Source organism: Squalius cephalus (genome assembly GCF_949319135.1).
Source record: "Squalius cephalus genome assembly, chromosome: 20".
NCBI lineage: Eukaryota > Metazoa > Chordata > Actinopteri > Cypriniformes > Leuciscidae > Squalius > Squalius cephalus.
This window is the reverse complement of record NC_137141.1, coordinates 25471802-25494031: the sequence shown is the minus strand read 5'-3', so window position 1 is coordinate 25494031 and position 22230 is coordinate 25471802. Positions and strand designations below refer to the sequence as shown.

Genomic DNA, 22230 nt, shown 5'->3' with positions numbered 1-22230 from the left:
ATCTATTTGTTTGTAATTTTTATTTATTAATTTACTTTATTTTCTTTGTATGTAGACTACCGTTCAAAAGTTTGGGGTTTGTACGTTTTAGTTTTTTTTTTTTTAAGAAATTAATAGTTTTTTATTTAACAAGGATGCATTAAATTGATCAAAAGTAATGGTAAAGATATTTACATTTGTTACAAAAGATTTTAATACATATTAATATTAAGCAACTGATCATTGATAAGTACCAAATCAGCATATTAGAATGATTTCTGAAGGATCATGTGACACTGAAGAGTAATGATGATAAAAAATTCAGCAATAAATTACAGTTTAAAATATATAAAAAATAGAAAACAGTCATAATTCTTCACAATATTACTGTCTATACTGTTTTTAGTCGTATAAATGCATCCTTGGTGAGCAAGAGAGACTTTAAAAAAACGTTAAAATCTTACCGATCCCAAACTGGTAGTGGTAGCTTCTCTGTCTCATGTGTGACATTGTATACTAGATGCCAGACATTGCATAAGAATGAATGTTTTCAGACGGTTTCTAGTTAAGTATAGTGGACGTCTGTCAACAGTGATTATAATGAGCTTAATTGTCTTTTCCACCCGTCATTCTCAACCTCCCTTCGCATCTGTTTCTCCTTATAGAAATGGAACGTGAGCCAAACTAAAATCCGTGTGACATCCACAGTCCTGTTCATCCTGTTTGGGTGCCTGCTGTTTGTGGCTCTCCCCGCTCTCATCTTCCAACACATTGAAGGCTGGAGCGCTCTGGAGGCCATCTACTTTGTCGTCATCACTTTAACCACTATTGGATTTGGAGACTTTGTGGCAGGTGAAGGAAGTCACTATTTTGCTCCTTCAATCTCAATTTCAAGCACTTGTGTTAGTTTCTGACAGCAAACAAATACCCTGAAAACAACTCAAACTGAAGTAGTCGAGTGTATTCATGAGTTCGGTGGGTTTATGTGGGTTCATTTATCTCATTCAGGAGGCTCTGAGATCGAGTATCTGGACTATTATAAGCCCTTGGTGTGGTTCTGGATCCTGGTGGGTCTTGCCTACTTCGCTGCAGTTCTCAGCATGATTGGAGACTGGCTCCGGGTCATCTCCAAGAAAACCAAAGAGGAGGTATGTGCTTATTGATATGCTTTCAGGCAACCCCACGGTGAGAGCGGCACTTCTGTTCCACGCTTTTTAAGCAAAAATCTGAATTTCAGAATTTTAGCTCCCTCTCAGTTCCAGTGTGAATTGGTTATGAACCACAGGATGTTGAATTGGGAAATATATTAGAAAGGAAATTGACTGTATTGCACTTCAATACAGACACACAGCAGAAGAGTTTTATTTGTCTGGGCTAGAACAGATGGTGTTATTTAAAATCTCTACCATGTAAGCCTGTTAAGTATGAACACATAGTATAAATATCAATACTTTTGATAGTGATGGTGTATTGGGAGGATCAGTATCACATACAAATTTTGATTCTAAGTGTTGGTTAAACTAGTCATTTTACTATTATTTACTCTTAGTTAATAATTATTAACTATAATTATACAATAGTTGTTGAGAACAAAAAATAAACAAATAGAAATCTGATAATCTGCAGTTTTAGCCTAAACTGGTGTTAAAACTGATGGCTTCTAAAAAATAATGGCTATATTTACCCATTTTATCATCAGAAATTATGTTTTCATGTATGTTATCAATTTCAGTGATATTAATAATATATTATTATATTATAACCTTTTTTGGAAATACATATGCTGAGTGCATGAAAACATGTTTAGCTATAAACTACTGTTCAAATGTTTGGGGGTCAGTAGGGTTTTTCTTTTTAAATAAAATAATACTTGTATTCAAAAGGGACAGTTGAGACATTTATAATGATTCAAATAACTACGTCAGACTTCGTACTTCCGCTCAATTTCAGTTCGCTTCTGTACTCAGTCTGAGATAGCGACCGTTTTCCCTGTTTTCCTCCGGCCTCAAAACAGCCGGCCAATCAACGAACAGAGGGCGTGCTGAGAGCCGTGACGTAGACGCTGATTGTACCGTGGATGCGTAGATTTACTTCACATAATCTCCAAAAGTCGTTCACAGCCATGTTCACTCCAGTATTTCGCTCGATGGTTTTGTTTTCGCATCATACATGTGTTTACAGTGGAAGTTAGATGCGGCTGAGCATGCGCATAACACACGCCATAACCAAACGTTATGTGATTGGCTTACGGGTAACCAATGATTTTAAACTTCAGACAAGCGCCCCCCGCGAGAAAGAAAACGCTTTTCAATTATGCCATTCCAGACTCTGTCTACGAAGCAAAGCGAATTAGCAGAGTTTGGTATTACCAGGCTATCAAATAACTTCTATTTTAAATAAATGCAGTTCTTTTGAACCATCTATTAAACAAAAAATCCTCATTTTAAGCAGCACAACCTTTTTCCAACATTGATGATAATAAGAAATATTTCTTGAGCACCAAACCAGGATATTTTAATCAAATAAATGCAGCCTTGGTTAGTAAGCATAAGAAATTTCAGTAACACTTTTATGATGCATTATACATAAAGGTATTTTTAATGTAGTAATTGTGTTGTAATGTACCTTATAATGCATTGTATAGTCTCATGAATAATTGTAACCACAGTTATAATCGTTATTTAATCATTGAATACACCTTTAGAAAGTTAAATCGCATTGCAAACAATCAATTTCAGAATCTGCAAATATTATAATGCACTTTAAATTTGGTTACAATTATTTATGAAAAGATATAATGCATTATACATAAGGGCTTTAGGTAAAGTGTTGCTGAAACTTCTTTCAATTATGCATTCTGTTTGCAACCTAAATTCCAATTCAGAAATGAAATGTGGATGAGGGCATTCCCAGTTCAAACATAATAAATGCTGAATGACACGCAATGCAACCCTTGACTGTACTTATTAATATTTGCTGAGTAGTTACATCACAAAGTTTTCCATCACAACTGTACCCTGCAAAATTCTGTACAGTTGATTTAATGTCTACTGAGCTGTATTCTCCACAATATGAAAGAGGCATTTGACTTTATTACTTGTATAGCATTTCTATAAAGATTATGTTTTATGAGGCCTGTGTGAAATCTTCAAGGTCATGTCGAGGAGTTCATTGTGTGTTATCGTGGCTTTGTTTGCTATGTAGTTCACAGCAGAACGTTCCAATGTGTCGGGGGCCAATCACAGATCAGCGCTGTGTTTAGATTTCATTTACTCTAGTGTATAAAACGAATGAGCTTCAGCCTGGAGAATTATGTGCTTGCATTAGCCGGAACAGGTTTGCTCTTTCTGAAACACATAATGAGACATTTTCTCATATGATGAGATGATAAAAGTGCCCATGACGGTATACTCTAGTCTATAGCATCACAAAAGACATAATTCGTTTTATGTTTAGGAGCTGGGATTCGTCCTTTACAAGAACATGTACGGAAATTCTCACAAAAAGCAGAATGTAGGCCTCAGTATTATTCAGCCCTGTGTGAAGCAGCAGAAAACTGTAAATCTAAACCTGAAAATGTATATACTGAAGTCCATTATCACATCTTACTGGAAATCAAGGAGAAGGCAAATGCAGTGCAGGATTAATGTGAATGAAAGGTCTGAATGACCCAGTTCTGCTACCTGATTCTCATCCATAATACATCACCTGTCAGGGTTTCTTAAAGGGACACTAGGTAACTTTTTTACCTTAACTGAACAGCTTCGGAGTCGGTATTTCGGGTTGAATGGTGGTGGTTTCGCACCCCCCTGGTGCCCGAGAGCGGAAAAAACTCACTTGCAACTTTGGGCCGGCGGGTCGGCGTCAGGAAGTATCGCGTGATATCAGGTCTCGCAATGTTACGAATTGCTTGACGGCACTGCACACGTACACGCCCCCATTCAAGCACCGGCTAGCTATAAGCGAAGGGCAATGATAGATTGAGTTATGGCTGAGCCTGTAAAAAAGAAGCAGAAAGCTAGGAAATCTTTGTCGGAGGACCAACGAAAGAGGAAACGGGAGGCTGACCGAGCAAGAAGTCAGACTCGAGTAAATATTGGACCGGCTTTTTCAGAATGGCGAGAACTGAGAGAAACAGAAGCCTGCAAAACGGATGCTGACATGGCTGCTGTTGCAAGTATCTTTGGAATAAACTGTTTAATATTTAAATTTCAAGTAATTGTGACCTCAGGATGTTTGCTATTGTCTGTAAAGGTTTTTATTATGATCGCTGTCTGTTACGGGCTTACTAGTACGCTAGATACTATAACTTTGATGTTAGCATTGTCATTAGCAAACACGTTTGATTTCTGTAGTTGTTTGGCCGTTCCTCTGTCGGTTTTATTTGTGTAACTTGCACTTTTATTTTATGTCACTAAGTCAACGCGTCTGATAATAGGCAATAAACATGTTGCACATATCATGATCGAGCTAGAAAAAACGTTCTGATGTTTTCTTAGACAAGCAAAGGTAAACCGTCATTCTACCAGATGAACTTATAGACCTTGCTAATATAACTTTAGACAAATATTAACCTCCGATATATATTTATGCTCATGCCCACTCTCCCAAAAACAAACAAACACGAAAGCAGTAGTTCGCCTCGTTCATATCGTTCGTTCCCGGTAAAAATACTAACGTTAGTATGCATGACAACACAATAAAAAAAAAAAAAAATCGCCATCAGTTGGAAATAAAATATTGCTTTACTTGCCTCGGTAGACATAACTGGTTTTGAAATAGCCGGTTCCTCTGCTCAGCTAGGTTGCTCGTGGCGAGGGGGGAGGGACAACAGTTCGTTTTTACGACAGAGTGTTTGAAAGCATTTACTACCAGACAGTAGGGGGAGCTTCGTAGAGAAAAAACACTCAGACTTGCCTGGTGTCCCTTTAAAGGAGAACTCCAGTCAATTTTAACATTGAGCTCATTTTTTTGTAAATTTGGAGTGCTGTCAGTACAGAGAACAACGACAAAAATCGGTGTTGCCTACACCGTGTTATCCTCTTTTTAAAATTTGCACCCTGTTGACTTCAATGGGGCAAGTTTTAAACCTGCTTTTAGCCTCTTAACATCCTTGATGTGTCATTACAAGTGCGAAGTCCACAGTAATCGATTGTCGAATTCTCCACTGTTGCTTAGTTACCTATGATCACGCGCGTGAACTCGACAATCGACTACTATGGACTTCGACCGAAAACAGGAAATAAATACAGGTATGTGCGCTGGCCGAATTAACTTCATTTTTATTCATATCTTTCACATCTACTGCAGTCAGATTCACCCGTGTTCACTCTGAAGGAATCACTCACATTGGCTGTGCACTTGTAATGACACATCAAGGATGTTAAGAGGCTAAAAGCAGGTTTAAAACTTGCCCCATTTAAGTCAACAGGGTGCACATTTTAAAAAGAGGATAACACGGTGTAGGCAACACCGATTTTTGTCGTTGTTCTCTGTACTGACAGCACTCCAAATTTACAAAAAAATGAGCTCAATGTTAAAATTGACCGGAGTTCTCCTTTAGGTGCTGTAAAGGTGTTGTGTAGCGCACACAATCTTCTTTTCTTCTGAATAATCATCTCAAATTAGAACTTTTCAAGAGTCCTGTGACCAACTTACCATCTAATGACCTCATTAGAGAGGAAAGCAAATGTTCCTTGTTTACTTGTATCAGATTTTCTCAGTGGTGTTACTCTTTTATTAGTTTTCTTCCTACTACAACTCCTACTACAAGGCGACCCATGCAATTTGTCTTGACATTGTCTTGGCTTATAGTGAACTATTTCTTCCTGAATAAATTAAAGTGGTAAGTTAGAATATATTTTAAGGGGCTTTCTGGTAATAGTGCATCCGGAGAATCTCAAGCACAAGGCTGAGAACATTTAGAGACTATAGTCTTACACTGTAATTTTTGTGTAACTGTACTATGTTTTAGAGGTTTGGTAGGTAGGAACCGATGGAGTGCATCAACAGCCAGACAGTTACACTGTAGGATGCTTTAAATTGATCCAAAAATACTGTAAAGACATATTTAATGTAACAAATGACTATTTATATTCTCAAAATATGCTGTATTTATTTAAACGCTCTGTCTGTGTGCAGAATTGGCAGCTTATTCATCCAAGTGGTTTCCCACAGTGCAGCACTTTCAAAATGTCTTTGTCTTTTTCAATTGCTGAAGTATTTGCAGGTCGCTGTACGCTTTCAAGTCTAATATTGGTTTTAAAAATGGAAAAACACACTGTACTGTTTCCACACTTTATCAGGCAGCACAATCATTTTCAACTGTGATAATAATAATCATAATAGTAATACTATTATGGGCTATGTAAGTACCAAATCAGCACATTATATGATTTCTAATATAACAGGTTTTTCTTGTGGATTCAGTAGACTGGAATATTGGTTGCTGAAAATGGGACTTCATTCATCAGTTTTCTTGTATTTTGAAACATTATTATTATTATTATTATTATTAATAATGTTTCATGTTTTCTATTTTAAATATATTTAAAATTTTGTATTCCTGTTGTCACAGCTGAATTCACAGCATCATTACTCCAGTCTTTAGTGTCACTTGATCTTTCAGATATCATTCTAATATGCTGATTTGCTGCTCAAGAAATATTTTTAGTAGTAGTAACATTGTATTGTTGTAAATGTTTGAAGGAGTTGTGCTGCTTAGTATTTTTGTGGAAACTTTGATTTAAAAAAAATCAGGATTCTTTGATGAATAGAAAGATTATTTGACATAGAATTTAGTCTTTACAGTCTTTAGTCAATACACAAATATTGGAAAGAGTAATCACAAAAATAGTAAAAATTGTATTACGGTTTGTATTATAGTTTGACCAACATGCCAATCTATTGTTACACCAGATGTGGCCCGGATCTGGGCCGACACTGTTGCGGTCTGGAATAAATTGCACAAATGTTTTTAAGTATCACATGATAAGCCCAATAACAGCTATGGATTGGGATGAGGGGGTCCTAAAAATCTATAGCACGGATCCACACTGTGGTTGAGTTGTACAGTCTTATAGCACCAGGCCCGAATTACTTTCTTTAACACTCCCAGCTGAGTCAGCCCACATGCCTCTCATTCCCTCGAGCTGAAACATTTTCACAGAAAACAGATTTTCGAAGTTCTGATTTACACCTCTTAAATGCTTCTAAACACACAATGACAGTTGACTGCGTTTGGTCCCACTGACAATCCCTTGTGTTCCAGGTGGGAGAGTTCCGCGCTCACGCTGCAGAATGGACGGCTAATGTGTCGGCGGAATTCAAAGAGACGCGGCGCCGCCTGAGCGTGGAAGTTTACGACAAGTTTCAGCGGGCGGCGTACATCAAGCGCAAGCTGTCGTCAGAGCTGGGACAAAATCCAGGTCAGGACATGCCATGCAGGAGGACCCTGTCCGTGAACTACACAGATGAACTAGAGAAAGAAGGTCTCCCGACCCTGACCAAAAATGGCAGTCTGTACCTGAACGGTCTTACCCCGGACTGCCACGATCACGGCGAGATCTCCATCATTGAACATCTCAAATGCTAAAACACTGATAAAGAAGAACAGGAAGATACATTTGTGTCTACATCTTTCCTGGATGTATATGGATGTGCTTTTATCACAGTTTTCAATGTACTGGAATGCGAAGGGGACTTTATGCCTTGTGCCAGCGAAATTATCCTGTGGAATGAAGATGAAGTGTGTGTTCTTGAGCAGAACAGGACAACAGCTTTTACTTTCCAATTAATCATATTTGTGCCTTATAGACTTCCCAGAAGCTGCTACTCTGATACAGTACGTACAGTTGAAATGTATTATTTTAGATGATGAACCACCAATCTTGTCCAAACACTGACAAATTTATTTGTTTTATTGATGCGTATCGCAAACCCAGCATGTGTAAGCATTTTGTTAATAAACTATTACAGGATATCAGGCAAGAATGGTTGAGCGTTTATGATGCTGACAGATGTGATTGGTGGCTCACCAGTTGTTTATATCTTGATTTTTAAAAAATCTACATTCACATTCTGTTTAAGAGCAATTGTGACCGAAAATACATGAAACAGTGTCAGGGTCGAAGCATCTCACATTGTTTTATTGTATAATTTTTGATGTGATGTGCACCAATAGCATGATTCTGTAAGCAAATACAAATTTTCTGATAGAACCGGTCGTAAGTGGACATACAGCTACATCAATAATCATTTGTTGACTGCTGAATGAAGTTGTGTGGTAATGCAATGCATTAATATATTTCTAGCAATGTAACATGGCATTATATTTTCCTTTAGCCTGCACATGATTTAAAGTGATAGTTCACCCAAAAATGACAATTCTGTCATCATTTACTCACCGCCATGTCGTTCCCAATCTATGGTTTTCTTAAGTGTAACTCAAAAGGGGAAATTTTAAAGAATGTTGGAAATTCACTGAAAATCTTAGTTCATTTGAGTTGGATCTTGGTAAATCGGTTTTAAGATTCAATCACAAAAGTCTGGAACCGCATGAGGGTGATTAAATGATTTTTTTTTTTTTTTGGGTGAGACATTTTCCTTTAAACTCATATAATTTAAAGCCAAATGTAACGACTGTGGAAACCAGTAAACAGAGGAATGGCCAAAGAGAAATGTGTTTTTAGAAAAAAAGCTATGACTTTTCAGACTGTTCAGTTTTAATCTATTTTGTCATAAGCAACTATTTTTTCATATGTTTTTAATAATAGCATACATTTGCCAAAATGTGCAGTTGTGAGGTCTAAATGTACAGAATTACCATGAATGTTCTGTCAAATCCATGTAGGCTTTGTGTCAATGCTGAGTGGATGATACACCGTAATGATAGAAAAGCATAAGACAACCTACAGTAGACTGACTGAGAGAAAAGCAAACTCATCAGGTTTTTATTATTATTATTATTATTATCATTAATATTGTAAAAGCTTTATTTTTTTGACACTGGCATCAGCTGAAACATACAATAGCCTTTGGCATTTCCTCATAGTGTATTGTGAGGTTAGCAGTGATGGGTATGAATGGAAAGATTTTCAACACCAGCTAACATCCAATTCATTACACTTTTTCAATGTAAAAATGAGGTTTATTCAAACAAGATATATGCATTTCAGTGTCATGATATTTTCTGGTTTAAGAACACAGACACTGGAAAATCACACATTTTTCACAATCTTCTTGCCTAGATTTTAACACTTGTCAGATGATTGTCAAAAGAACAGTGCCATGTAACTGTAGTAACAGTATGTTTGTCTTGCCTTTGCTCTGTCTTCAACATTTAAACTGAAAACTGCTAGAAGTCATGGTTGTTAAGCTTGGATCTTTCATATGCTAATAGCTTTGTATTTTATTTTTTTTTCAACAGCATTTTTATGAGCATTATTTGTGATGTTTCTACACAGTTTTGCATCTCGGTGCTTTGCTTTTAAATAAGCAGAATAAACAAACCGATATTCTTATTCTTCAGGAGATTGAGTTTTTTTTATGTGTAATAGAATTGCAACTTGCCATATTGTTTTTAGAAAATTCTATTGTTCCCGAATTGAAGACCTTTTAATCAGGCCTTTGTGGGAAACTAGGCCCTTGGATCGAGTCCTTGTGGGAAAGGGCGATGCTACCGTAAACATGTGCCACATATACACTGATTGATATGCTCTCAGTCTTCTCCCATAACTCTGCCGCTGATACAGTCGGAAGCTGACGGTAAATCTTGCCGTCATCAAGAGCCAATCAGGACTGTGCACTTCAAGCATGAGCAGATGTTATGTAAGCATGTCTGAGCATCCAAAGAAAACAAGAGCCGCTGTGTGAAAGAACATTTCCACTCATTAAATCCTCCTGCTAGTCTCATCAGGGTCAATCGGCAGAGGACATCCCGAACAAAAACAACACCAGACTTTATATCTGTAAACACAACCTGTGTGAACTCAGATTCAACTGATCCATCTATCTCACATAATTTTACTTTTGGGTTTATTCGAACAATATCATATCGTGTAACAGGGAAAAATATTTGCTGAAGACTGAAGATTGAGAGAAATTTGTTGCTAAATATCAAACTGAACATGTGTTTGTTCTCATTTATAATTCAGAATGGGAAGTAGCCTAAATGTCATAATATATTATTTAATAAACACTGGCGGTTCCCATAAAGGATGTTTTTTTTTTTTTTTTTACATGCACACTTACATAAGGCTAGTAAAATCATAACTGTTCATAACGTCTTCACCCCCAATATTTTATATTATTTATAAAGTATTTTATTTTATTTCAATTGATGCATCTCTGATTGGCCAGTGGAGATTCATTGTGATTTACATTCCTTTTTTGGCTGTGGAAGTTAGCATACTAGGCTACATCGTAAAATTTTAATTGCTGGCTTCTTACACAACGTTGTTCTCTGTACCTTCTACCTTTTGTTAACTGGTCTGTTCTGCTTCTATTGTACTGCTCTATTTTTAACTGTTACCATGGTGAATTTGCTGACAAAAAAAAGAGCAGTCTTGGGTCATGTCATGAGGTTGAGAGAACTTTTATTTACAAGATTGTAATAAGATGTAAGATTTTACATGTTTGATTTTCCCAGCACACTGCACACTGGAAAAAGCCTCTTGAGTTAAAGTGTGGATATTTCTATGCAGCATCGATGGGACGCCTCCGAGGGTTATAGTGTCCAGGTCTTTCAAAAAAACTGCTAGTTTTTAATTTAATATTTCCCTGATATTTTCAATCTGATGTCGTAGCTTCTAACTTGGCAAACGTTATTAATAGTCGCATATCATCTGACTTCAGCAATATTATAAGATATTAAGATTCAGAAACCCTTTACACATACAGTTTTGATCGATAAAACACACACACACAAAATCCAATATTACTTTCCCTCTATAGTGAGCGGTTCCCTTAATGAGAGCCCAGAGAATGCTGAGTTCCGGCAGTTCCCACTAGTCGATCTGTTCATTAAACGTTTGGTTCTCAAGGGAGCTGATGCCCATTGAGGCAGACAGCCTGTACAGTAGCTTCCCATGATGCAGCAAACCTCCGCTGTCAGTTAATCCACAGTCTGAGTGACAGCCAAGCGACACACTTCCTCACACACACACAGCTCACTTTCCCAAAGGTGATGTCTGGTGAGAAAGCAAAACATTCACACACTGGCTTCATGAGGAAAGCCATTGTGACAATAGACCTGCAAATAGATCTTTTTTCCCTTTAAATACTTGAAATTATTATTTCATTGTTGTTATTATTATAAAATATTCATATTTTGTTATATTAATTTAGTGTGTTAATATATTGTAATATATATATATAAATTATTATTGATAAAAAAGTTTTTTGAATAGTTTTATTTAATAGTTTTTCATTTTTTTATGAAAATCTAACATAAATTATATATATATATATATATATATATATATATAGACTTTTTAAAATAAGCTGAAATAACTGTTTAGATAAGCATGAATTGCTAGGTTAGTGTTGGTTAGGTGCTGGTTGAGTATCATGTTAACCAGTAAAATCTTAGCTGGTTGAATTTACAAAAGTATAGTCTTTCAACTGAGACCGGTTGACTGAGAAAGTCTAAGCTAAGAATCTCTAATAATCTAATCATTCATCAATGTGACTAAAAATAGTAGCCGCCTCGATAATAAACTTCCCGATTATTGATTATACTGTTGTTAAACATAGCACTTTAATCTGCAATCAATGTGTTTTTTAAAATGGTGTGCCTATTCAGCAGGATGACTACATTTTGTAAAAGATCCTGACTGTAACCCAGTTAACATCGATTACACGGTGACATGACTGGGAGAAACCCGTCTGTCCCAGTCCGGCAGGACTTTCTGACGGGTTCTGTTTGTGCGGCTCAACCCACTGATGCTGCTTAGAAAAGAGCAGCTCATGCATAGTGTACGGATCCAGAAGGGCTGTTCACACCCGTCAGAACAGTGAGAATATACTCATCATCTTTATCATGCTCTACTTATCACTGGCACTAATTTCCTTTTGAAACAAGGAGTGCATTAGTGCTCCTCTCTGCGCAGGCTTTTAAAAACATATCTGCATATCTTATTGCCGTCATTAATTTAGTATCATATTGAATAGATAATAATTTTATTTATAGCCTGATTCAGTATCATCAACTAGCATATTGCATAAAGATGAAATGCTTTTAATTAAATATGACTTAAGCACGTTTCAATTGCTTGTAATCTTGCTGTAAGCTTGTGCACCCCATGGTTCGTCTTCATACAACACGTCTAACTTCCTATGACTTCCCAAACCGCCCAAAATAATCTGAAAACAGTTACACACTGACTTAAGTTGGTTACAGTGGGTAAGCTCTTCTATTTGACCTCAAGTGTTAAGGTTTACTGGTTTAAATAAAAATAGCATTATTAACAGTATATTAAAGTAACACTTTCATAATTTTTGGATGGCTCTTGGTCTAAAATAGACTCATGTTTTCCGTGTCTACTATATAGATTGATCAGTCACATGGCATTTACAGCTCAGGGGTCCTGCACCAGACACACAAGTGTCAATGAGATGAGGGAGAATGCAAACCTTTCTCCAGGTATAGACCACTTTGTTTGACCTTATAACTTTGCATAAATTCATCATTCCTTGCAATTGTGTTTATTTTGTCATTGTTTGTCACATTACTTTGCTGTATTAGGCTTTACAAAAAATCAAGTGTTCATGGTTAATCTCAACTATGAGATTATCCTTTAAATTTTTGCAAACATAAATTACTGTTTATACAGAGTACTGCAGCTGTTAACAAAATATATTCTAGATATGCCACTGTGTAGCATAAATACATTTACTAGACACTACATCAGCAATGTCAGCATTGACCTTTGACCTGATGCCCCTACGACCTACTAACAACAGCCGTTGGTTAATAAACAAATAGAATATAACTATAAGGGAAAGCTTGGTTGCTAAAGCACTGGATTAGCAGGATTAGCATAAAAATGTTTGTAATGTTTGTGAAGACACAATAGCGTTTTGGCTGATCTGGCAGTGGGAAAGAACAGATGGTACCGAAAGAAATGCATGAAACAGACACAGCTGTTATGAAATGGAACACCGTCCACACAACACACACTTGTGAGATTTACATATATGGATGAGAGGAAAGCTGATCGATTTATAATCATGCATGCAACTAACTATCTTTTCAAACCTGTGAAAAACAACCGTATCTAATGTTTATTCTGAAAATGGAGCAGATAGGCTGATAGAGATGTAAAGACTTACATCCATGTGTTTCAGACAGAACACACACTCCTAAGGACCCCTGTCCTCTACAGAGATCAATGTTGAACTAGGCAGATGATATACAATGAGAAGAAATATTCAATGAACATTAGATTTACCTTACAGTATGACTGACTACGGGGGAGGCAGGTATTGATTTCTTTTCTATAAACTAGGTTTATGCACTTTGAGTTGATCAACAACAAGTGAATCGATTAATTAACTAACTCTAAGAGGACTTTTATGATTGGTGTGTGTGTGTGTGTGTGTGTGTGTGTGTGTGTGTGTGTGTGTGTCTACAAGCCAAGGTGATCCTATTGCTGTGTTTTGCTGGCTCAGACACATCATGGCTCTCCCAGTTCAACCGATAAAGGAAGAAAATCCATAACCTGCAGCAGGTTTGATTTCTTTTTCAAACTTAGGCTAGTTTGCTTAAAGACAAGGAAGTCTGGGACGGACAGACGGAGATAGATAGATAGACAGGCAGACAGACAGACAGACAGACAGACAGACAGATAGATAGATAGATAGATAGATATAGATAGATAGGCTGTCAGACATAGGTAGCCTGATTGATTCACAATGTGACTTAATATCTGCACACTTTGATTTAATTTACATAGAGTAATTAAATGAGTTTGGGGGGGGGGGGGGGGGGGGGGGATAACCAACGCGAAAAACTAAACTTTCAACAAAGGGAAAACTGGCTTTCATTGTAGTAGTAGGCCACTTTGTCGCAGCATTTAAAGCGGTAGGAACGCCATCGTGCGGCCAAACTGTGTGAAACATTTCTGTGTCTCATTTACAGTAAACCTACCATTTTTTGTATCCCTCTCTAACAGTATTATTATTATTATGCATAAGTGACGGTGAGTGAGTTTCACTGTACCATTGTAGTTGCGTGCCATCTTGTGGCCAAATTGTGCAAAACTTGAATTAATGTCACTGAAGGACCGTGACGTGTTGTCTGATGGTCTGACGGCACTGTAATGCATCTACTGCACATATCGGTGTGAATATGTGTAAGTGCGATAGCCTATACGGAAAAACAAACAAACATTGATTTTTTTTTTTAAAAAAACAGTAATGGGCATGGCCATGTCAGCAGCAGAACTGTAAGAAACATTTGCTCAATACACACTTTTAAACGCAAGAAATAAATCAGACCTATTCTGCTGATGTACTGTGTTTATATTCTCGAAAAGCTACGATAAGAAATAGCCCTTACCTATAGATACACGGGATATTTGCTAATAGGATCTTCCCAGTAACGGATAAGACACTGCACACATAATAGGTGGTGCATGCGGAGGAATTGCACGTTGTGAATGCAGTGTCAGCGACTCTACGTGGCGACGATGGATGCCGGAGGAAGGCGGATTGGCGGAACGTGGAGAGCTCGAGGAGGAGCTGATTTTATCCGGGACACGACACGTCCACGGAATCCACGTGTAGCCCGTCACTGGTGCAAACACACGGGGCTGTGCTGCTCTCCTCAGATTCTGCCGGGGTGGGTTTCATCATGGAGCGACCGCTAACAGCCGCTGCGAAAGGTAACGTTACAGTCGCAATTCACTCCTAGCATTGCTAGTCATTCATTTATTATACTAGCATTTATTAGTACAGTGCATAAAATAAAATTGAAAGGCAAGAGAAGAACAGACTTCATTGTTGCAGTGTAAGATGTTGGGTCAACAGTCAGATTCTTCATATCCGTGTTTAATTCAAACAGTAACGTTACATTAAATTGCTGTATCATTCTTGAACGTTCGATTCCTGTAAAGGGCGTTTTTGCTTTCTTTAATGATTCATGGGTCGTTTCTTTGACCGTCTGGACTGATTGTGGTGACAGGTGTGCCAAAGCGATCCAGTGGAGCAGTTAATATGATCACAACACGGCTTCTGTTCTTGCTCATCCTCCCTTCGCTGAGTCTGTGTGCTCCACAAGCCCAGAAAACACGCAGGTAGGCCTCAGTAACGCCATGCTTGTGTACTGTTCTGTATTATGACTGTACTATACAGCATCCCTCCAAACACCCACCCACATAATTTTGATTAGGATAGATTATCCAATTGTAAAACATGTCAAGATTCAGAATCTTGGCATTAAGATGGTGTGAAACATTTGTACATATTTTTTCTTGACATTGGAAATAAATAATAAACGTGGCCTATTTTTCTTCTGATGTTTATGCTTTGTTCAGTTTTTCTAGCGACGGCATCATTGCACCAGACCTGGCTAATCCTTTTGGGTCCAGCGAAGAAAACCGCAGGTTATCTCTTTTGAATACATCTCCCTGATCTAACTTTACAGTATGTAAACCTACCTGATCAAACAAGGTAGCACAGTTGCCCCAAGGTTCAGAGTCCATTTTCACATCAGAGATAATGCTGAGATATCCACAGCTGACACATGCTGAACAAGCAATAGCTATAAAAAAAGTGATAAAAAACAAAATTATTTATTGTGCTTTCCTGCTTATTTAAAAAATGTCGTAACATATTTTAGAGAAAAGCTATGCAGTTTTCTATACAGTGCATTTTTAGCACAATTATGCCAGTATTTATTTTTAAAGTGTAAATTTTAATGTCTCAACATGGAAAAATACTGAATGGATTCAGACCCATGCTCATTTCCCTATATAAATACTGTAATCATATAAGGCAGAACTAAAGTGGGCAATGATCTTTGATTCTTTATGACAGGCTCCTGCAAAGCTACATCAAGAGCAGCCTAAAGGAAGGACAGAACAGTCCAGAGCTGAACACCAGGGAACAAGGTTAATAGTTCATTGTGAATGTGATCTCTCAAAGAACTGCTTTTATTTCACTCCTTTGTGCTTTTGCATAGATTTTCTATTTTCTATTAAGCTAATTCCGCGGGGGAGCATCGCATTTATCATGGGGGTCGCGGGCTAAAAAGTTTGGGAACCCCTGGACTACTGTATATGCCTTGCTTTGAAATGTATTTGTATATAGAAAATAAATAATAATAATCGTGTGCATATGTGTATATCTCTTTTTTATAAGCTTATTAATGATTTGTTCTCTTGTCGCAGAAGTGTTCTTCCTTTTCTCCTTGTATGACTATGATAGAAGTGGGCAGATGGATGGCCTTGAACTGATGCAACTTCTGACAGATTTCCTGACTTATCATGAAGTTATGCCAAAGTCAACAGATTCTGTGAGTGTTGTTTAGTTTTGTCATAACATTGAAAGTAATCTCTCGAGTTCTTTTACGACTTAAACTCATTTACATTTTAGGTTGTATCTTTGGTGGATTACCTGCTACAAGCTCAGGATCTGAACCAGGATGGACTACTGGCTCCTTCAGAGCTGTTATTATCATCAACGATTGACCATCATCAAGAAAACAATATTGTTCTCCCTGATCCACCAGCTGACGAGGCCTTAAAACAAGAGCAAACACATACGAAATCAGAGGATGGAGATGCAGAAGTCAACCAAGAGTCTGAACATGAGAATGAGACCCAAGACCCAGCTAAAGAACACACACAGGAAGAGAAGCCTGTAGATCATAACCAGATACCTGAAATGCTGCCTTCAGAAGAGCAGGAGCCGCAAAATGATCATCAGGAGCAGAAGAACATGCCAGTCCATCAGGAGCAACCAGAGATGTAATGCCAAATTAAGCATGAAGTGCAACATTTGACTGATTTTCTTTTTTTGAAGACACCTCTCAAACAGATACAAATCAGCCATTCATAGGAAACCCCTCATCTGCTGCGTATACAGTACTGTGACTGACACATTTATTGCTGGATACTAAAAGTTGTTTTGAAAGTCTAAAAACATGTTAATATTTGCATCATTGTACAGTTTGTGAAACCACTAAACTGTACAGAAATTTCCAGAGATGTGGAATTCAGACACAACCATCGGTTCATCTTTTTTTGTGCCGTTTAAACTATGCAAACTCAGAAGGTAAACCTTTACTGAAAATTTGATGCAAAAAAATCTAGTCACAGCCAAGATCTAATAACCATTATTATTAGGGTTTGTACCCAACTCTTGGCATATTTCTATACTGCACTTTTTTGGGGGGTTAAGTATCTTTGAATTAAACAGTTCAAAATTGAGCTGCTCTCATTTTTCTGCCTCAGTGCAAAAGAGGATTTGGATGGACCAGAATAGACTGCTTAAGTGAACAATTTAACAGTGCTTTACCACTTTAAAAAAAATAAATAAAGCTTAAGTTAGTGAAGTGCTGTATTGCACTTCTAGAGACAAAAGCTTCACTCATGCCCAATTTCCAGTAGAGATTTCTCAGAACCATCAAGCCTCAGCATTGAGAATTTCTATACAATGTGAGAAACCACAATTTGTCCGATACTTTTACACTTTCTACCTAGGTGGAAAGAAAACCATTTAAGGATAAAGATGTTGCAAGTGAAAAGCAGTCATGACAAAACAGTTTGGTTTTAATATTTATTACACTTTGACAAAATGCATTAAAACACAATCAAGTAAAAATCATTCAACCTAAAAAGCAACTTAAAAGTCAAACATACTGAAAATGTGGCTGAGGCATCAAGATGTGCTAAAACTTTATAGACAGTGGTTTAAAACTGACTCCAATTACCTGGACTACACATTTTGTGGTGCATAAAAATGTCACTCCCCAATTCGAAATACACCAAAACATATCGATTGGGGGTCCCCGTCTAAAAAGACTCTTAATAAAACTCAATCATTGATTAACAATGCTTATTGTACCATGGCCATGGAAGATGGCAGCCAGCTTAAGTTGAAGACATTCAATGTCCACGTTCTGAACGGTGCGCTCATTTCAGCTCTTGCCATTTTGTGGTTACATTGGGATTCCAGCAACAATTTCAGATTCAATGCCACAGTGGTCCTCACCTCGGAGAATCTTGAAAAATCCTGAAATGGCGACAGAAGAAAATAGGGCAGATGAAGGAAAGGCCTGCACGTTGTGTAAAATCAGCTGGGTTACAAACTGCAGACAATAAAATTTGACTTGATACTAAATAAATGACCCTCACCATTATCACCCCAGTCAGTGTTCCAGGAGTTAGCAGCAAGCCAGTAGGGGACACTTTTCTCCTCTCCCCAGCCCAGGATCTTAATAGCATGACCACCTACTGCAGATCCAGTCATGTGCTGATAAACACCTATTAAAAGAAAAAGATAATTTTAACTGTCCCATGCTGCATTAGTACTCTAGAAAGACACATGAATAGACTGAAACCAACCAGATTTATACAGCAGGAAGTCCTCATACACCGTGAAGGCTGCCTCAACTGGGCCGTTCTTAAAGAGTTCTTGCATAATGGCATTCTGATTAGATGGGACACTATAGGACGTCTTTCCTAGAATGACAAACAAGAACGGTTCAATTAAAGAATTCACATCTTGCAGGATTCAAAACTATGCTAACTAAACCATCCCATTTAACCAGGAGGCAGAGGCCCACTAGAGCAGCTCAGCAAACCTCCAAGGGGGCCTCAAGATGGCCCCCTTAATTCAAAATTTACTTAAGTGAATATGAACGTCTATAATAATGAGGTTGAAATGTGACCTGAACCAATTTGTTTCCCTGAGTTCTTACCAAAGTGTTTGTCCTCTTTGTAAGAAGGGCTGTAGCCAGGTTCACAGGACATCTCGCAGTTAGGAGTGTCACCACCCTCTCCGGTACAAGGAGGGCGACTGCCATTCACATGATGCTCACAGGGTTCAATGGTGTATGGACGACAGCCTAAAAACTCATCTTGTTAATACACAGTTGAAGCTCACTTAAAATGCTCACCAAAAAAAACAAAGGTAGATACTAACCAACATGGGAGTTATAGAGTCCACCAGTGACCAGACCCTCTGAGCTCCAGTAGTCCCAAGCAGCAGAGGGGTATCCACCATTACATCTGAGATCAAAACACACTGATTTAGCATCTTGTGTATTGTAATATCTAAAAACATCATAAAAACGCAAACATCAAGGCTGGAATACACTACAACCTCTGAACAACTGTTTGCCCCAATTTGCTGTCTGGACAAATCAAGGCTATTTTTGAAATTAATCCAATTTTAGAACAAATTCTTTTGTCATGAGTTTTTGTAACCAGAAAGTCTGGCAGTGTGTAATTTAGTGTATGATACCCAGCTTTTCCTCTGTAACCATTAGCAAAGTCAGTAAGCATATGACGCCAAAACATGTTTTGAAATTTAAAACATGCAGTGCATTCCAGACTTTATTCAAGAAATGGTATTAACTAAACAGATCTCAGTCACTGCAGGATGAAATCAAACAAATGGTTTGTTAAGTCTTGTTCTTGTCATATAGACTGGCACTAGCCCACTCTAACTTACCCCATGCCACAGCTGTCACAGCAGGTAAGCAGGTCCTGAGAAGAGATCTCCACACTCACTTTGGCATTGCTGTGGATACATACTCTGTCAGAAATGGCTTCAGCAGCCCCAAATGCCTGTGTAAAACAATGGAACCATGAGTAAAAACATGAAACGAACACAAATTGCAATCCAAACTCATACTGTGTGCACCAGAGAGAAGACCTCACCCAGCATGAACCACAAGAACCCTGGTCTCGGATCTCTTTAAGAGTGGGGCAGTTGGGCCACTGCTCTCTGGCATCAAAGTTAGTGGGGAGCCTGAGTTCACCCGCATACTGTGCCCTGGTTAAAAACAAAGCAAACTATTGTATACTAGACCTAAAAGGCAGAACTGAAAAAAATAGGTATGATGAAACCTACGTAAAGCACGAAATCACATGACAAAGAAGTCATATGTACAACATGACTGCCAAGATAACAAGTTGCACTTCCTCTATGAAACTCTCCAATCATTTCTTTCCTCAAACCACATTCAATTACACTCACATGACAGGGAGTCTGGGTCCTTTCAGAAAGGTCCCACACAACCTCTTCGCATAGCTGTAGTCAACATCACGGAAGTTGTGTCCAGCCTACAGGGGAGAACACCAGACTCTTGCATTCAATTTTAAATTAAAAAGAGCAATCAAGAAGCATAAGAAAACAGCATTACAAATGGTTTCTCAATACCAGCTCAGTCATCCTCACTAGAATGCAATTTAGAGCATCAGAGTAGAACACCATCTTACCATCCAAGTAGTGTTTGCTTTATTGATGAAATTGATCATCTCATGGGACAGGGGAGCGAGGCGAGGTCGAGCCCAGCTAACTGAAAGGGCCGAGATCACGCACAGGAAAGACAGTCGCCACATTCTGAAAACAAGAAAACTCAATCAATCCCACTTGAAATCAGACAAGGTTTAAGCCTAGACCAAGACTAAAATGCATGTTTGATATATACTGATATCTCTGATATATCTTAATACATGTCAGTGCCATTGTTTTGTCTCAAGATGTACACCAGTAATGTTTTTTTTTTCTAAGGCACTCTTATAAAAGCTACTTAAATGTCCTAATTGAGCTAAGGCCTAATTCTGGCTTAATCTAAGCCCTGTCTGTGAAACCAGGACATAGTCTGAAACACCAAAGAGAGTCATGTGGCACATCAAGGTCACTTCAATCTTCAGGGGAAACGGCTCACTGACTGCCTACAGTAGTATCATCTTTAGGCTGCAGTCATGCAAAAGTGAAAGCTCTAGACATTTAAGATGTACATACTTAACCTCTTAACGGTTATGGAACAAGACAAACAAGCCTTGATCAACTAGGCTACTCAGGTATGAGGTTTAGGTTTCAGGAATCTTATTTATAAAAGGGGCATCCACCTCAGTGGTGTAGCAGTAGTTAAGGAACTAATTTTATTTTAAAACATAACCAAATTATTAAGACGCAATTTTGAAAAATCTGTAGATGCGATAAGAGTCTTAGCGAAAAGTCATGACAAATATCCTAATGTTGGGTTGCACTTCCTCTAATAGGCATATGATGACATCAAGTGTGCGTGAGTCAGCGCAATTTACAGGAACAACTTGCTGATTAATGGAAACCCAACCTACTTCGACCCCAAACCCAGGGGTAACCTGGACGATTACTAGTAGTCAAAAACGAGGGATACGAACCCCGTCAGAAGCAAATTATGTAGTCAAGAATGCAAATATGAAATATTGTTCGCTGCATTTGGGGGTTGCCATTTAAGATAAGTGCAAGACCATTAACTGCCTGATGCTGTTCGTGCTTGAAACACAATAGTGTCTCTGCAAGTAAACTAGCAGTGTAATGTCAACTTGAGCTACTGAAGCATTCCCATGCGTTTAAAGACGAGCTCTGGTTTCTATTCCTCATACTTTCGTTTTTAACTGCAGGCCTTGTTTACATAAACCAACAGTTAGTCCATATTTTAAGGTCAAATGAAGAAGCCTGTAAGCATTTGAGCTTAGATTTGATAGCAGGAAGCGCCGTTGCACAGATAAAGATGAAGTCATTCCTTGATAAATGTTGTTTTGAACAATAATTTTCGTTTGATAAGTTATCATTCGCTGCTATATCACCATGACCTTTTTGAATATCTCTTTGGTATTCAAATTAAAGAAAAATGATCGACAGTCTCGTGATTTAAATTCAGATTTGAGCAATATAGCAGTCTTACCTGTCGTTTGTCTGCTGACAGTTGTGCTGTTAGAAAGTGTGTCTCGCTCCCCAAAACTTCCACTGGGCGGAAATAAACAAAAGGCGGAGAACACGCCGATGGCTATATAAAGCAAAGAGAGATCACGTGATGATAAGTCATGTGCTCGTGGGTCTGCTGACTCTGACGTGATCAAATCAGTTTATATCACAGTACTGTTTGTTAGTTTCATATGTAAATGTGATGAATAGTATGGAAACCAATTTCCACCACATAAGAAGAAAATCATGCTTGGTAAATCATGATATAAAAAGGTCATAATTATATCATAAAAGTCCTAAACATAAGGTTCGATTTTTTTTCTG

The 22230-nt window shown here is 37.9% G+C and overlaps 3 protein-coding genes across 5 annotated transcripts in view; 2 read left to right on the top strand and 1 right to left on the bottom strand.

Moving 5' to 3' along the window:
* Positions 1 to 8431, top strand: part of kcnk2a (potassium channel, subfamily K, member 2a) — a 32754-nt gene extending 24323 nt beyond the window's left edge. For all 3 annotated transcript variants that reach the window (XM_079853691.1, XM_079853690.1, XM_079853689.1), the window contains 3 exons: positions 645 to 831; positions 988 to 1127; positions 7250 to 8431. In XM_079853691.1, coding sequence (XP_079709817.1) covers positions 645 to 831; positions 988 to 1127; positions 7250 to 7573 — 651 coding nt within the window. In that variant the 3' untranslated portion in view covers positions 7574 to 8431. The remainder of the gene's footprint in view (positions 1 to 644; positions 832 to 987; positions 1128 to 7249) is intronic.
* A 6166-nt stretch (positions 8432 to 14597) lies between these two features.
* cgref1 (cell growth regulator with EF-hand domain 1) lies at positions 14598 to 16996 on the top strand. Its single transcript, XM_079853145.1, has 6 exons — positions 14598 to 14864; positions 15164 to 15275; positions 15516 to 15584; positions 16018 to 16091; positions 16371 to 16495; positions 16576 to 16996. The coding sequence occupies exons 1-6, from the start codon at positions 14834 to 14836 to the stop codon at positions 16951 to 16953; spliced, it is 789 nt and encodes a 262-aa protein (XP_079709271.1). The 5' UTR covers positions 14598 to 14833; the 3' UTR covers positions 16954 to 16996.
* A 750-nt stretch (positions 16997 to 17746) lies between these two features.
* On the bottom strand, positions 17747 to 22014 carry ctsba (cathepsin Ba). Its single transcript, XM_079853144.1, has 10 exons — positions 21887 to 22014; positions 20430 to 20553; positions 20188 to 20273; positions 19869 to 19983; positions 19660 to 19775; positions 19129 to 19214; positions 18905 to 19051; positions 18549 to 18665; positions 18339 to 18467; positions 17747 to 18216 (listed from the first exon to the last, which is right to left on the bottom strand). Exons 2-10 carry the CDS (start codon positions 20550 to 20552, stop codon positions 18143 to 18145), a joined length of 993 nt encoding a protein of 330 aa, XP_079709270.1. The 5' UTR covers position 20553; positions 21887 to 22014; the 3' UTR covers positions 17747 to 18142.
* Between the last annotated feature and the right edge of the window lie 216 nt (positions 22015 to 22230).